Here is a 16,583-nt window from a genome sequence, read left to right on the forward strand (position 1 = left end):
AAAGCCATTTGAAGCTCACGGAGCTCTTAGTGGATTCGAGTTTTTCTCAGGAGCAGGGCTGAATTTATAATAAAGTCTGTCTGTACCATCCCGGCTGCGTGTGACTCACGAGTGACTGGTACGGTGAGCATTAATGAATACTGGAATGCTGCAAAAGCAGCTTTGTACTGTGTGGCGAAGGAGTTGGACTTCGATGATCCAGCTCGGTATCCTCTGAATGGGGCTGAAGAGACCCTCCGCACACGCCGAGAGCCCCGAGCGAGCAGCTCCGATGTGCGGGGCGGTGCCCGGGGGGCCGGACCCGGCCCGCCCCGCACGGCGCCCGGCGGCGATGGGGCCGCGCTGGGCGCCGCTGCTGGGGCCGGTCCCGGGGCCGATCCCGGCGCTGCTCCTGGGGCCGATCCCGGCGCTGCTCCTGGGGCCGATCCCGGCGCTGATCGGCGCCGCGGCCGGGCGGGTGAGCGGGGCCGGGCGGGGGCAGGGGAGCTGCTCCAGGGGTGCTGGGTGCTCCAGGGGTGCTGGGTGCGCTGCGAAGCGGGAGCGCAGCGGGGGAAACGCGGGCGGGCATCGCCCGGTGATGCCGCTCTGGAGGTGCGCGGTGAGCGGGCACCTCTCACTGCTGGGTGTGCGCTCCGTTTGTCACCTGTCCGCCCCTTGCCGCCTGTCTGTCCCTTGCCACCTGTCCCTTGTCTCCTGTCCCTTGTTGCCTCTCTGTCCCTTGTCTCCTGTCCCTTGTTGCCTCTCTGTCCCTTGTTTCCTGCCCTTTGTTGCCTCTCTGTCCCTTGTCTCCTGTCCCTTGTCTCCTGTCCTTTGTCACCTGTCCCTTGTTGCCTGTCTGTCCCTTGTCTCCTGTCCCTTGTTGCCTCTCTGTCCCTTGTCTCCTGTCCCTTGTCTCCTGTCCTTTGTCACCTGTCCCTTGTTACCTCTCTGTCCCTTGTCACCTGTCCCTTGTTGCCTCTCTCTCCCTTGTCTCCTGCCCCTTGTTGCCTCTCTCTCCCTTGTCACCTGTCCCTTGTTGCCTCTCTCTCCCTTGTCTCCTGCCCCTTGTTGCCTCTCTCTCCCTTGTCTCCTGCCCCTTGTTGCCTCTCTGTCCCTTGTCTCCTGTCCCTTGTCTCCTGTCCTTTGTTACCTGTCCCTTGTTGCCTCTCTGTCCCTTGTCACCTGTCCCTTGTTGCCTCTCTCTCCCTTGTCTCCTGTCCCTTGTTGCCTCTCTCTCCCTTGTCTCCTGCCCCTTGTTGCCTCTCTCTCCCTTGTCTCCTGTCCCTTGTCTCCTGTCCTTTGTCACCTGTCCCTTGTTACCTCTCTGTCCCTTGTCTCCTGTCCCTTGTTGCCTCTCTGTCCCTTGTCTCCTGTCCCTTGTTGCCTGTCTGTCCCTTGCCACCTCTGTGCCCCCGGGCTTGGGCTGGATTCACCGTGATCTCTACAGCAATCTCGCTCTTAGAACTTCAAAGCTCAGCCTTTGTCTATGTTGTTGTTGCTTCTTGGCTTCCCAAAGGAATGGCTAATAATTTTTCCTGGATTTTCATCGGAAATACGTTGATTTTGCAGGCTTATTTGAATGTTTGTAATGTGGTGAGCGTCCTGGCAAATGCAGAGTGTAAACCCATATCTATATTACATCGTTTACACAGGAAGAACTTGTTGTGCTCCGTTGGTTCCCTAGAACTCTTCCCTGTTTAAATAGAAAAGCCTTTTAACTTGCAGCGAAGATCTGATGCTGTTCCCCTTCATTGCAGCCGGGGCTGTCCTGCTCCACATCCAGCTGCAGCACTGCTTGGCAGTGAGGGTTTGTAACTGTGCCGGCCAAAGAGCTCCATGGCATCTGTTTGCCTTCGACTCGGTGTTTTCTGTACTGGTGTATTGATAGCACTTTTCTGTCTGGTTTGAAAATGTTCAGGATTGTGAAGATAAATATGGAAATGTTGCTGAGATGTCCAGGTCACTGTGTTCTCATGGGATATTTATGTTATTTACGTGTTTATTTAATCATAGGAATTTAGGCTGGATAAGACAAAGGTTCAGTGAAATCAGGTGAGGATGACAGAATGTGTATTGAACCTGGAATTACACAGTGGTCTTTTAAGGGGTACGGGGTGCTACAGTGAACTGATAATGTATTAAAAGAATTATTTTAACTGCTTCTCACTATTTTTAATTCTGCTCTGGTTTTTAGGTGAGAGTGTTTTGAACCTGATTTACTGGACACCTTGCAGTGGATAGGATAAAGCAGGTAGAGAAGGGACAGTCTCAGAATTGTAGCAGAACGTATCACCAGAATTTAAGTTTGTCATGTTTCATGCTGAGCAAGGGACTTTGGTTCAAATGGAATTAGCTCTCCTCTCACTCTAAATATGACTGAAACATAATGATGGAAATAATGACAGAAACTTTCAGCATCACGTTTTGCACTGTGACAAAGTAAGGAAAAGCTTATATGTAATGTTAGAAAAACAAATACAGTAGTTTCGGTAATACCACACCTGCCACAGAGCTGGAAAAAACCCATGCCTGTTATATAAATTTTAAACAGTGATTTGTTAAAGAAAAAAAATTTTTTTGAGGGAGACAAACTGGCAAAGCAATAGCTGTTGAGTGACATTACTTCTTGGGTTTTTTCTCATTCATATGGAAGTCTCTGAAAGTTCCCAGCCTCAGTCCCTGTGTTAGACACGGGAACTGAACATTATTTTTGCCATTTTGAACAATTGAATCACCAAGCTTATCAGTAATAGCCTGAAGTTGTCAAAGAGAAGAACTGGTGAGATATATTTTTCCAAATAGATATATAATAAAATATACCTTGTCTTCCTACAAACTTGGACTTCTATAATTTTTGCATGTTGTGAACAGCTTCTATATTCTGTGCTTCCTGCTTTCTCATTCTGGGAAGACATTTTCGTATTCTGGTGGTGAGTGGCAATGAAGCAGAATTCCTGGCAGTTAGCAGAGACACTGATTTCTCAGGGAGGGGGGATGTCAAACTGTAAATCTGTTGGTGCGTGGCTGTGCAAGGACTCCTGCTTTACAGAAGTAAAGTGTGATATAGGATGGGAGAATAGTTCACCTAATGGACTGTAATCTTTGAGAGATGTGCAGCACAGCAGCTTTGAAAGAAACTTCATAGTTTGAGTAAAGTTGGTACAGCCTGATACAACTCCAGCTGATTTGGGCCACACTGTTGTCTGGTAACTAAACTTCAACAGAATTTTTTTTTTTTTTTTAATGAGAAGTTTAAATATTTTAGACAGAATTCTGTTTTTTTCCTGCCTCAAGTAGGTCTGGTAGCTCAGCAAATTGTATCTCTGTGTCTCAAGTCCTTTCCATAGAAACAGATTTTACAACAGAGACCTCAGTGACTTCATTGTGGTTTCACATGTGTGAGGAACATTGTACACAAATGCAGTTCCTCTTCAGACTCCTCTGACTTACAGCTTAAGTTTGAAGGCAAATGTATGAAAAGGAGATCAATAGAAATGTAGACATGTGAATTAAGATTAAAATATATGCTTAAATATCTTTGTTTAAATGGCCTTGAGTGAAAATGAGTGTTATATGAATGGATTTATATAGATGCGCCCATTATATTAACATGTTTTATTTTTATTATTTAAGATACTTAAATTTAATTACACATAAAGTCCTTTCAGTTGGTGTGGAGATTACTGTTAGCCCACTCCTCTCCAGGGACAAATTAGGTCACCTGTATAGTAATCTCTGTAGTGCAAAAAGGAAAATGTTCCAAACAATGCAGGAACTCCAGGGAGTCTGGAGCTACTGTCTGTGTTTGTAACATCTTAGTTATTGCTTGATGCAGAGGCATTGCAAAAATCTTCCTGGTGAGTTAGGAAGTCAAAGGAAAACACAGTTTACCCATTTCTATGCCAAAATGTATTGTTTAATTTGATGTGCATAGAGCTAGACTAAATTTCATGTTCAGGAATGTTTGTACCTCTACTGATAGACAGATGAGGCATTTTATTTTATCTTGTACCTGTTAAATTAAATGAAGTCTTCCAAAGTCTTAATTTTGTCCTTATAAATTTCTTTTAAATCAGCTGCCATTAGACACTGCTACATAAAATGAGAAGTTCTGAGCCTGTAATGCAAAATGTGCAGCATCAGGTTAGTTTCCCTTCACACAATCTGCTTGTAGAACACTGAATCACAGTAAAAACAGGGTAAAATAAGGACTTGTGAGTGACACAAACACTAACAAAATGAAAAGATTGTGAAATAGAATCTGGCCTCTACTCATCAGTCTTTCAGTCCAAAGTAGCCAATGCATCTGGATGCCAGACAGAAATCTTATATGGCCCAACTCAGACTTTAGGATTGGTGACATTGCTAGAAAATTGGGATCTACTAAATGAATGGAATCCTTCCAGGGCAAACCAAGCTGAACACGTGTGTGTGTGAATTGTGTCTAAGCCAGTCACAACTCCCTTTTTGTTTCCCATAATGTTCTTTGAGGACATTTGGGAAGAAATTGTCAATTGTAAGGCACGGAGAGCTCATCAGATAAAATTTCAGGGAGATTGTATCAGACAGTAGAGAGATCCTTCCAAGCACAACTTCAGAGAAACAGGTGTGAACCCAGCAACTGACAGGTTTTCCAGTCTCTGTAGCTCACAGGGCAGGATTTACAACAGACAGGGAAGAGCGTGAGATAAGAACTTTTTTTTTTTTTGCCAGGAAGCCTCACCAGCAGGGTAATTTGTGATGTGGTTTATTGTATTTCTCCTTCCCCCCCCTCCCCACTCCGTCTGCTCTTGCAGTGAAGCTTATGTTTTGAAAAGGCTCTCAACTGCTTGTTTAATGAAGTTGATCATAGTGACTACAAAAATGGGATGACAACACTTGATCTTTCCTCTTCTAATAAAAGAGTAACTTAATGAAGGATACTTCTGATGAGAGCAGAGCCCTTTTCTCCTTCATCAAATTTTAGTGTCAGCTCAAGTTTGCAAACAGGTTTTATCAAGTTTTCTCATTATCCATCCTATGATATCTAAACTCAAGAAGACTTTTCTCTGCCTTCACGTTCTCAGAAAAGGGTTTTTTTGACACTGACCATTGAGTAGGTTGACAAAATCCTGTTTCTGATCACAGCTAAATAAGAGGTAGAATATTTGAATGAGCTGCATAAGAAAATGCTGAATTCCCTTTAAGCAATTGCTGGGGGTGGGAAACATTAATCTCCTTTATCAGTAATATATTTTTATTTTTATTACCGGCCTCCCAAGATCTTGTTCCTGTTTTGATTTCTCGTTTTAGTAATGATTCCTCTAAATGTGTGTAGATTATGCATGGAGCAATCTCTTCAGGCTGCAATGATGCCTTAAAGCTGAGCAGTGTCACATCCTTTTTTAACAGTGCCTTTTTGGTCTAGCAGGAAACTCCTACGCTTGTCCTACCTGACAGGAGCCTTGTTTAAGTGAGTGTATTTTTCCCTTTGAAAATAGTCAGTAAGTCATCAAATACTTTGACACTTGTTCATTGAAGTCATTGAGCTGTGCTGATCAGTGTGAGCTGAAATTAGGCACCCTGTATTTCATGATTGTCTCTAATGCATTTAACCTGCATATTTGTCTGCACCCTCTGCAAAGGTGCTGCTTCTCAGAAGCAGCAGTGCAGTTTTTGGAGACATCATTTTCAAAACATCAAGGCCTTTCTTGCTCAGGAAGGAATCACAGAGTATCTGGAAAGATAAAAGCCTTTTCCTCTTTTCTTTGGAAAGACTGACTGAAGTTTTTGAGCCACTTTACAGTAAATGTTTCTCCCACAAACCCACAGGTGGGAATTCAGGTTTCTCTGGTGTTTTGTCAGGTGTTGTTTGAGCCATGGCAGCTGAGGATAAGGCACTCAGCCCTTTGGTTTGGAGGATGCAGTAATGAACAGATCTGATGCTAATCCCATAGTTCCACTGCACTCTTTTGAACATAAAACCTGGAGAAATCACTCTGTTTGTGGTGGTGGATCTTTGGAAAACAAAGGAATCTCAAAACAGTCACATGCAGCTCATTAGCTGTTCATTGCCCTGCAGCCTCTTGGCATCTGCTGTGTTCTGCTTCACTGGAGCTACATTGGTGCCTTGGAGAGGAAGGTGCTTGTAATTGTACTGGTCTTTAGGTATTTGTCTCTTTTGAGTCTCTAATTCAGGATCAGAATGGACTTGTGACTCATGACTTCCCCTTGATTTCTCCTAGGAATATTCATTACCTTATACGCCACAGTTTGCACAATGCAACAATCCCAGCACTGAATTCTATGATGAAGAACTTAATAAATGCTGCAGCCAGTGCCCTCCAGGTAGGTTATAATTCAAACTATTACTTTACACAGCCAAATTCACTCAGCTTTCAGGTGTATTTTGATTACTTATAAATCTAAAGTGCATCAGATTTTTGCAGATGCATTTTTTTAATGCATTCTTCCTCAACAAAGACAACAAAACACTATGACTGCAAAACACCTGCAAAAGAGGCACATTGTTCATCAGAACTGGAATTCCCCTACAAGGTTAACTGGGCTGAGGCTCACCAGGAGGTAGGTTCTGAGCTTGTGTAAGCACAGCTCTGCATGAGGTTTTCATGAAAGTAATTAAAGTAATTTTAGTCAACATTGGAGGGGAAGCAACATCTCACTAAGGGAATTACAAAAATTAGGCAACACAAACCCAAGCCCACTAATGAAATTATATATTGTATATCAGGGCATGAAGTATAGCTTGGTTTCTGTACTACAATAATGTCACTTATCTAAGGGGCTTTCCATTGGATAGGTCAATCTGTCATTGCTCATTAAGGGAGTTGTTGTCTTTTACTGTAAATCAGACACTGCAGACACTGTCTGCTCTGAGCTGTCACGTCGTACACTCCAGGGGTGATTATAAGTGACCTGTAGTTAGCCAAAGTCATTGTCTGCAGGTTTTGGGATTGTTTTTTTGGGGGGGATAGTAATGTTCTTTGGAAATTTTGGTAGCAGAGTTTCTGCAACAAGTTGCCACTATATTATTATATTAGATAGAGCAAAAAAAAAAAAAAAAACTGCCTTTTTTTTCTTTGAGCAATGAACATGCTGAGCAAAGAAAATATGTCTCTGTCAGATCCGGAAGTTTAAACAGGAAATCAGTATTTACTGAAACAGCTGCAGTTTCTTGAATTAACTGAAATTATCTAGATAGATCTGTCAAACTTCCTTTGTTCATGACAGATGAAAGACGGTAATTCATAAGTAAAACTTTTCAGTTGTGTAGTGTTCAGTCAATCAGCCTAGATTATTAGCAGCATGTAGGATGCAGAATGTAAAGCTTTAATTAAATACAGGGAAAAACAGACTCTTTGGAAAGAGTTAATTTGGATCACCTACAGGGCCTCTTCTTTTGAAAAACAGATTCTCTAAGTGCCTCTAACAAATTTTCAGTGTTATTCCTGCCTCCTGAGTATGTTTTCCAGGATATTTTTGTAAAGGATATGAGACATTGACTTTTATCTTCTTTCTCCTTTCACAGGAAAGGGAAATGGCAATTGAGGTGTTTTCTCCAAAATTAATGTGTTGGAACTCATATTTACATGCTCCCACCACTGTACTAAATGTGAGAGATAGTACAAACTCTGTTGGTGCTGAGAAGCTTTGGAGAAACTGAGACATTAATTTTGAAGAATTAAGAATTTTAGGAAAGTTCAGATGCTAGTTAAATTAGATGTTGCTGAGTTAGCAGAAGTAGATAGGTAGGCTTTGTTCATAGTTAACAGTAGCCGGATCTTAGATAAGAGATCCAGGATCTAGTAACTCATTGCTTGTCAACTTTATGTTTGGGTAGCTGTGCTCATCATGAGAAACAGAATGTGATAAACAGATTTCAGGGACACGAAAACAGTTGCAGACTTCCCATACTTGAGGAATCCATTGAACACAGGAAAACTACAAGGATCCATTTGTCATGTATGCATGGGAAAGGTGGAAAGGTCAGAATGAGGAAGACTTATTTTACTTCCTCATTTTGGAGACCCCTCCCCAAAATGAACCCCCTGACTCATTTCAGGGAGCAAAACTACGCATGCTTAATAGCCTTTTTGCCAATTAGCACACGAAGCGGAGCAGAGGAAGTGGCAGGGGTATGAATATGCACTCATATTTTGTGTATTCAAGACTTCTGTAAATAAAAGGGCTTTGTAATGCCTGTGATCTTTGCAGTGCGCTTGAGGGAGTCATCCCACGTGCTGCCCGGCCGTTGCAATAAACATACACTTTCTAACGCTAAACTGTTAGAGAGTTTTTGTCTGTCTCAGTTGGATATCGATATTAGATCAATATTCATGTTTTAGTGCCTCAAAACCACCTGTGATAGCTTTTGACTTTGTCTGGAATGCCAGTTGTCGCGGCGGAAAGTGGGTGCTGGTCAGAGTGCCACGACCCTCCTGGAGAAGTGTCCTCAGAAGGACATCCTGGTGGCACAGGCAGACCCTCCTGGAGAAGTGTCCTTGAAAGGATGTCCTGGTGGCACAGGCTGACCCTCCTGGAGAAGTGTCCTCAGAAGGACATCCTGGTGGCACAGGCTGACCCTCCTGGAGAAGTGTCCTTGAAAGGATGTCCTGGTGGCACAGGCAGACCCTCCTGGAGAAGTGTCCTCAGAAGGACGTCCTGGTGGCACAGGCTGACCCTCCTGGAGAAGTGTCCTTGAAAGGATGTCCTGGTGGCACAGGCTGACCCTCCTGGAGAAGTGTCCTCAGAAGGACATCCTGGTGGCACAGGCAGACCCTCCTGGAGAAGTGTCCTCAGAAGGACATCCTGGTGGCACAGGCTGATCCTCCTGGAGAAGTGTCCTCAGAAGGATGTCCTGGTGGCACAGGCAGACCCTCCTGGAGAAGTGTCCTTGAAAGGATGTCCTGGTGGCACAGGCAGACCCTCCTGGAGAAGTGTCCTTGAAAGGATGTCCTGGTGGCACAGGCTGACCCCCCTGGAGAAGTGTCCTCAGAAGGATGTCCTGGTGGCACAGGCTGACCCCCCTGGAGAAGTGTCCTCAGAAGGATGTCCTGGTGGCACAGGCGCCTTTGTGCTCTTGCCGAGTGACTTCAGCTCTTTGTGTGTTTGGTGAGGAAGAACGAGGGACGGAGTCCTTGTATGGGGTTCCACGGAGAATCTTTATTAGGCTTCTGCTGTGAAGGGGTCCAGGGACGAGGAGACTCTCACTCTCTCCATGGAGGGAAGAGAGCTCCAGATAGTCAGAGGGTATGGGCTTATGCAGGGAAGGCAAGGGGTGGGGTAGAGCACCAGGATGAATGGGCTCAGGGCACAGGGCTGGAGTGAGGGGGAAGGGCCAATGGGATACACAGAATTTATTTGTTACAGGAGACCATGCTGGGAGAAGCCTTTTTCCTGGCCATAACAAGGGATGTTAACGCCTTAGGGGTTTTCCCTCCAGGGGAGTGTTGTGGACTCTTTCCCTGTTGGTCCATTGGCCTCCACAGCCAGTAGTTTCAGAAACTCCCTGCTTGGGTCTGTTAGGGCTGGCTGGAGGGGTGAGGGAGAAAGACTGGGCTCGTGTCCCTTTCATAGTGACAAGTGGTGAAGTTCTAATTCAGGCCTGTTTGTGATGTTACCTGATCTTGCCCTCTCCACTCACTGCCTGTAATAGCAGTAAGGGTCTCACTCAGACACATCATTCTGGTGTGTGCCTGAGGCTGTGAAACACCTCCTCGTGTTCACCACAAAACAGCTTCTGCGAAGGTAAAATGGTTTTTGTATTGTGGTAGCTGCACCTAAGTATGTGCTGAGGGGTTTTGTTCAGGATTGAGGCTGCTTTGTTTTGAGTGTGTCTGGAATCCACTGAACTGAATGTAGGAAAAGGGGTCAAACATGGGTGGACATAAATCAGACTTTCCCTGTGGAGACCTGCAGTCCTCTACATCAATGTATGGTGTATGATACCAATCTCATAATGTCAGTGAAGGGAAAGGATTCAACAGCTCAGAATGAGACTTAATTCATAGTGATCTTTACCAGTGAGATGTTTTCTCTGTTTTGGTTTGGGTTATTTTTCTTTTAATAGGTCGATATAGGACAGGGAGCTGCAGTCACACCGTGGACACCAAGTGCAGCCCCTGCAGATCTAAAACTTACACAGCAATCTGGAATCATTCTCCACAGTGCTTTGCCTGCTCACCACCCTGCAGGAAAGGTAAGCTTGGATTAGTAAAGAGGCTTGCTCAAAACTGGGCTTGGTTTAACCTTGTCTTTTCTCCTAAGAAACCCAGGAGATTTTGTCAATCACTTGTGTAGTCCTCACACTTTTGGAATGTGTAAGATTTAGGGATAGGAATGAGGGAAAAGTCTTGAAGGGAGCCTTGGCCCTTTTTCTTTTTAAGTCCTAAAAATGAGATGCCAATCTTATATTTTTAAAATATAAGGTGCTACATCAATAAAATATTCCAAATGCCATCAGTTGAATAAGTTCCTGCTTATAACATCCCATCAAGAAACCTTAAGACCTGACTTAGACATGGGTAAATGGATAATTACATTTCCAACATCCTGTCATTTCTCATTTTGTCTGTTGGAGTGACAACAGCAAACATGGGTTGTGATATTCGTCTCTAAATTTTATTTATTTTGCAAAGCAGCAGTCAGTGAGAGCACACTGGTTCTGTTCACTGAAGCAGCTTAACAGTACCTAAGGTAGAACATTGTACCAACACCTGTATTTTGGGCTAATAGATCACCTGCATTAATGAACTCGATCATGCTGTTCCCCATAATTTCTAATGGAAATTGGTGTAGAACATTATATACTTGATTCACTGAGAAGTAAGTTTTAAGGATACAGTCTAAGTTGAAAGGACCTTTGGTCTCATCTAAATAGATAATCTTACAAAGCTGGTTAATTACAATATGAAAATATCTGTAGTAAAATATCCAAACACATTAAATACAGTGACATGATCTGCACAGACTGAAAATCTCAGTGTGGCCCCCAGGTATGGCAGTGGTGACACAAATGGCCACGTTTGGGGTTATGACAAAATGTAACACAACTGCAGGCACAGAGTTCTAAGTGTGCACTCTGCAGGTGCAAATTTCTCCTTGCCTAGAGAGAGAAAACTCTTCTGAAAATGTAGGCATTGGGGCATATAACACATTTGGTTTTTGGTGCTATACAAGCCCACTTGTATGTGAACATCACCTCATGTTCACCCAAAACATTGCAGGCTGTGATTTTAAATGTTTTCAATGACACCTTGCTTTATTTTTGTTTTAAAACCAGGGCTTGTACAGAATCAAACATGCACGAGGTCCCAGGACAGGATCTGCAGCTGCCCACCCCACAAGTTCTGTGTTTCCAAGCTAGACGAGTACTGCGAGCTGTGTAGAACACATAAAAAATGCGGCAAAGGTTACCGGGTGTCCAGAAGAGGTAATTTGATTTTAAACACTCTGCTTACTGCACACTTACTCTGGCCTAATCCCCTACAGTTGTGCATTCCTCTTAGGTTTTTTTTTTACATTCTTAGCAAGCGGGCACTAACCAGAGTAACAATATTCTCCAGAGGTATATCCAAAGTGACAACATGTTGCAATTTCTTACTGTCATATATCATAAAGTTCCAAATCCAACTTAATCTTCGTTTTGCTCTACTAGGTGATTTATTCTTTACAAGTGACTGAGATCCAAGACCACTTAATTACTCCTTAAATCCTTGGAAAAAGGCTTCAGGTGGAATTTTGGGTACAGTAAATAATGACTCTATGCTGTCCTGCAGAATTGATCTGGTTTTATTAGTTGATAGAATCCACCACCCTGATAATACATCTGTCTCAAAATGATAAATAATTTAAAAATATTCAAAACACTGAACATTTAAAAAAAATTAGGAATCATTTTGAGGAGATGCAGAACTCAACAGTATGGTAGTCAGTCCAGTGAAAAGCTCAGCTTTGTCTGCAGCACCACATTTGAACCTTTAACGATACCAAACTTAGAGCTGGTTAATCTCCTCTTTGGGCTGGGTGTGTCAAGTGAATGTCTTCTGTGACAGTTATAGACTGTGTTTTTGCACTGCTTCTGTATCACTGCTAGGATCTCCTGCAGACCCTGATTATTCATTCTAGTTTCTCATCAGATAAGTAACTGGAGTTTTCCTCTTTGTTTAAAGGGACAGACAGCACAGACACAGAATGTAAACCTTGTCCTCCTGGCACCTTTTCCCCTGAGGAATCCTACAACACCAGCTGCACACCCCATACCATGTGAGCCAGTGTTCTGTCCAACAGCAGCCTGAACTGTGCAGGGCTTTCTGTTGTTCCTAACTTCTCTTTTTGTCTCTTGCAGTTGTAAATCAGTGGCTGTTCCCGGGAACAGCAGGGTTGACACTGTTTGCAGTGACTCAGGAACAGCCACAGTTCTGCCTCACACCATTTTGAGCCTACTTCTGACCCAAAGCTCAGCTTCCCACAAACCTGAAATAGTAACTCGACCTGTCACGTTAAACTCTGTACCTGACCTGTCCCACATCACCGGTGAGCTTTAACTCAATTAAAGTTGCTTTTGTCTGCTCAGGAACCAAATTCATATTTAGTTCTCAGTGTCTTTTCAAAACCAGTCACCTGTACCCAAACAGAACCCCAGAAGAACTCAATTAATTTAATGTGAACTGCGTTTTTACCTGTGCATCTGCACTACCCCAGTGCATCCTATGGTCCTTGTAAATCTGGAAATATTTCTAAAAAAACCCAATCTAAGTTATACATGGCATTTCCTGATAATTGCTGCTATAGCTGGTAGAAAAGGTTGTATCTTAAATTCTGGACTGAGGCAAACCTGACCTGGTGAGAGGTCTGTGAGTCTTCTGTCAGCCTTTCCTGAGACATAAGGTCCTGACAGCATTCCCAGGTGGGGATGTGTTCTCTCCTTTCACAGCCCATCCAGAAGGCAGAGAAGTTTAGGAGCATTTTGAGCTACTTGGCCTGGTATGTGACAAATTCTTGCTTGCCTGGAGAAATGCCGTTTGTGACCAAGGCCAAAAGTCTGTCCTCACTTTTCAGGAGAGGAGAATTCAGTTTTATGAAGTGGTGGTGACTGAAATGAGACCTTGGTGTTTGACAATTGAGGCATCAAATGTCAATGTCAGACATACACAATACTTGTAAATTTAGCTTCTGTAGCCATGCACAGAAACTACAAAACTACCTTTTTCTAATGCAATCCTTTGTTAGATCAACCTGCTAAATAATTCCTTTTTATTTATTTTCAGGAGCAGTAGCAGGGCCATTGTTATTGGTCTTGATAATTGCTATTTTGGGGTATTGCTTAGTCTCAAAAAAAAAAGGTAAGATTCATGAAGTGAAAACAAGCAAATCTGTGAAAACTGCGAAGTGTCGCCTTATTTCCCATTAACCTGAGCCTGGTGGTTGATTGAAATGAGTGTCTTAGAAGATGACAGCTTTCTTCAAATCTGTCTTGTTCCTCAGATTTTAGGTAATCATCTAAACACACAACAACCCTGGAGTTGGACAACTGTGCAACAGTTGTGCTTCTGCTGAAGCTTGTTAAAAATTTGGTACTTCATCATTTAAATATTAGACAATTTCAAATGTTATAATTAAACAGACATGAATGTGGTTTATTGTCATCCATACCTTTTCTCACTGACACTATACAAGAAAAATGATGAATTAACGCAGAGGCTTCTCTTTGCTTCCTGGTTAAATTTAAGTCAGAAAATCAATACAATACAAGTTTCAATGTTTTCAAACTGTGTGTAATAAATGTACATTTGAAGTTTATTCCAGGAGCAGGGGATCACTCAGCCTAGTTTAGGGTGCAGCTGTTGCAAATGGGACAGGTTTGGGTGGTAATAAACTGTCTTTGCTCACTGGCAGCCCTTGTGTACTCTGCAGCAGCTACAGAAGCAGATGTGGTGAGTGTCCTCTCTTTCCATCGCTTCCATTTCTTTAAAAGTTATACAGAAATCATAAACTCTCACCTAATTACAAGTAGAAGAAAACTGCACAGCAGCAAGAAAACTGGAGAACAGGATGGTTTGGTCCCCAAGCTGGGGTGCAAGATGTACCTTATATATCCCACATAATGTCCCACCCTCACTTTGTGTGAGGCTAAAAACAGCAGTAAAACCCAAGTGGGGTTTTGATAACTACATTTGACAGCCTTTGGTCCCTAATAATCAGAGTAGGGCTGTGGGTGCCTTCAACAGACAGGTTCATTTTGTGGAGCCCCTAATGAGCTGTTATGGATTTTACGTGCACTCATCACTATGCAAATGAAAATAATTACAGAATGGCTTGGATTGGAAGGGACCTTAAAGCTCCTCCAGTTCCAATCATCAGTGGCTTCTTCTTTGCTAGTGGGTTGCTTTTTTTTTTTTAATATTAACATTTTGCATTTCTCTGCAAATGTTCCAGCCTTTTCCCCCTCCAGAAAAACAGTGTGACAAAAAAGTCAGAGATACAGAATTGCAGAACTCCAGGAGTTCTAAAGAGGAACAACAGCATCTCTTGGAAACTTCTGGGTCCAGCAGTAGTATCCTGAATCCAACTGGGTCTGCAACCATCAGTGCAATAAGTAAAAGGAATTGTGAAAAGAAAAGCCCAGGAGGATTTCAGCAGCAACATTCACCTCCTGAAGGCCCTAAATTCCTGAGTGGAGACAGACACAGCTCTGTGAGTTCAGGTAGTAATGATTCTGAATGATCCAGAACCTCTTGAAATGTATCAATTACGAGTCTTTTTAGCAGAAGTTTAAATGGCAGGATAAAACATTTGAGTCCTGTTCAGCAGAGAGAAAATTTAGTAATTTCTGAAAAGAAAAAAATGATTGTTTTAAGCTGCCATCCTGAGACAGTAAAGAGAGTTTTCTCAGTGGAGAAACAAGTATTTAGGGGCTAAATACTTACCTGTGGTTGGCACTTACCTGTGAGTGGGAGTAGAAGCCAAAGGGAGCAGTTACAAAAGAACACTGTCAAAAGCATTTGAAATGACAACAGATGGGCAAGAAATTGTTTGCAGTCCAGGTCTCTGCATCAGTTTTGGTAGCCTTTTTATTTCTGGGGAGATATGTGGATTTTATGGTACCAAAATGTTACAGAACCAACTCAACCAGCTTGACTAAATTAAGTGAAACAAAAAGATACTTAGTGTCTATTTTAACAGTAAATCAAAGAGCTGGATAAAGAATCCAACTGGCCTCTTGTGGTTTCATTCTTGTGTTTTGTGTTCATTTGGCAGAACATTCTGGTAGCGGAGGAACGCAGGTGAATGTGACGTGCATTGTTAAATTTTGTAGACCAGAGTGCAGCTCCCAGTGCCCCGAGCAGACTGCTCCAGCTAGCAGGGATTATGGGCACACTTCCTGTTATTCCCCAGCAGGGGAAGAAACTCTCCTTTCAAAAGAAGAAAATGCCTTGAACAAAGAAACTGAAATTCACATTGCAGTGGAAAACGAGGACAATTTACTTCAAGACTTACTTCCAGAAGAAAAGAAGGTTCCTCTGGGTATTCAAGATGCTGGGATGAAAACCAGTTAAAGGAAATTACAGATCATATGCTGATTGACTGATAAAATTAACTGAATAACCTCTTGTCTTATGAAACAAACATTATGGTAAATGTAGCTTTCTTACAGAGATTTGAAATTTCATAGTGAATATAGACACTGATGCTTTCAGAGGGTTTTAGTGTCTTCTGTTGCTTTGCAGTTTTAAAAGAAAAAAGCATTGAACTTTTTAAAACTGAATGGCTAACTCCTCCCTTTCTTCTGTGATAGCCCAAGAGGACCTTTATCAGACTTGAAAAGGAATATTTTTCAAACTTTATGCCATTAAGTCTTCTCCTGAGACTTCTTGTGATGATGATTTTTATGCAACGTCTGCCACGTGTCAAGAACACGGCTGTGACCAGCACTCCTAAGGGACCAGAGTTAAATTATCATTCTTTCAAAGCTCAGGAATCATCAGTTTGATTTGAATTTTAAAGCTATTGCATTCAGTTTCCTATCCCCTGTCTTAGTTGTCATACTTTCCCTCATCCTCCTGGATATATCTTTTATTATTAGTTTGTTTTTTCTCATTATCAGACCAAATTTCTCAAGTACATATAGGATATCAGGAAGTGAAATCTTCTACACAAGCATTTTTTACAACTAAAATTACAAATGTTATGTCTAAACAACAGCATTTCATTGCATGTACATAGTTCATTTTGTTTTAGAAGGGAAAACCTAGATTGAACTGTTGTTATCTTGAAGCAGGAAGTTCCTTTTGTTGACAACCCTAGAGTTTGTCACCTTTGTGTCCTGGCTGAGGTAACTGGGCTTCCCCAATTAATCCTGAGCTCATTTTTGAGGTAAGGCATGAATCCAAAATATTTTCCCAGTGTTCGGTGACTATTAGAGCAGATCCTGGTGATTTTCTTTGCCAGATCGCTCACTGCCCTCAGGTGGCAGAGTATCATCTGTAATAAATGGAATTTACTCAAACCTCAGAACCTGAAAATCCTGTTCTCCTTCACTGCTTGATGATGCTGGAGCTCCAACCACCTCTTACAGAAAATGAATGGAGGTTCTCCTTGAATAA

At 42.6% G+C, this 16,583-nt stretch overlaps 1 protein-coding gene across 1 annotated transcript; it reads left to right on the forward strand.

Moving 5' to 3' along the window:
- The first annotated feature begins 577 nt into the window (after positions 1–577).
- LOC137487162 (tumor necrosis factor receptor superfamily member 1B-like) lies at positions 578–15,643 on the forward strand. The gene is made up of 11 exons (XM_068212780.1): positions 578–634; positions 5,746–5,790; positions 6,204–6,306; positions 10,049–10,177; positions 11,261–11,410; positions 12,150–12,243; positions 12,326–12,513; positions 13,248–13,322; positions 13,876–13,913; positions 14,416–14,683; positions 15,238–15,643. Exons 1-11 carry the CDS (start codon positions 578–580, stop codon positions 15,534–15,536), a joined length of 1,446 nt encoding a protein of 481 aa, XP_068068881.1. The 3' UTR covers positions 15,537–15,643.
- Positions 15,644–16,583: the final 940 nt, after the last annotated feature.

The sequence above is a fragment of the Anomalospiza imberbis genome, chromosome 23, assembly GCF_031753505.1.
Source record: "Anomalospiza imberbis isolate Cuckoo-Finch-1a 21T00152 chromosome 23, ASM3175350v1, whole genome shotgun sequence".
Classification (NCBI taxonomy): Eukaryota; Metazoa; Chordata; class Aves; order Passeriformes; family Viduidae; genus Anomalospiza; species Anomalospiza imberbis.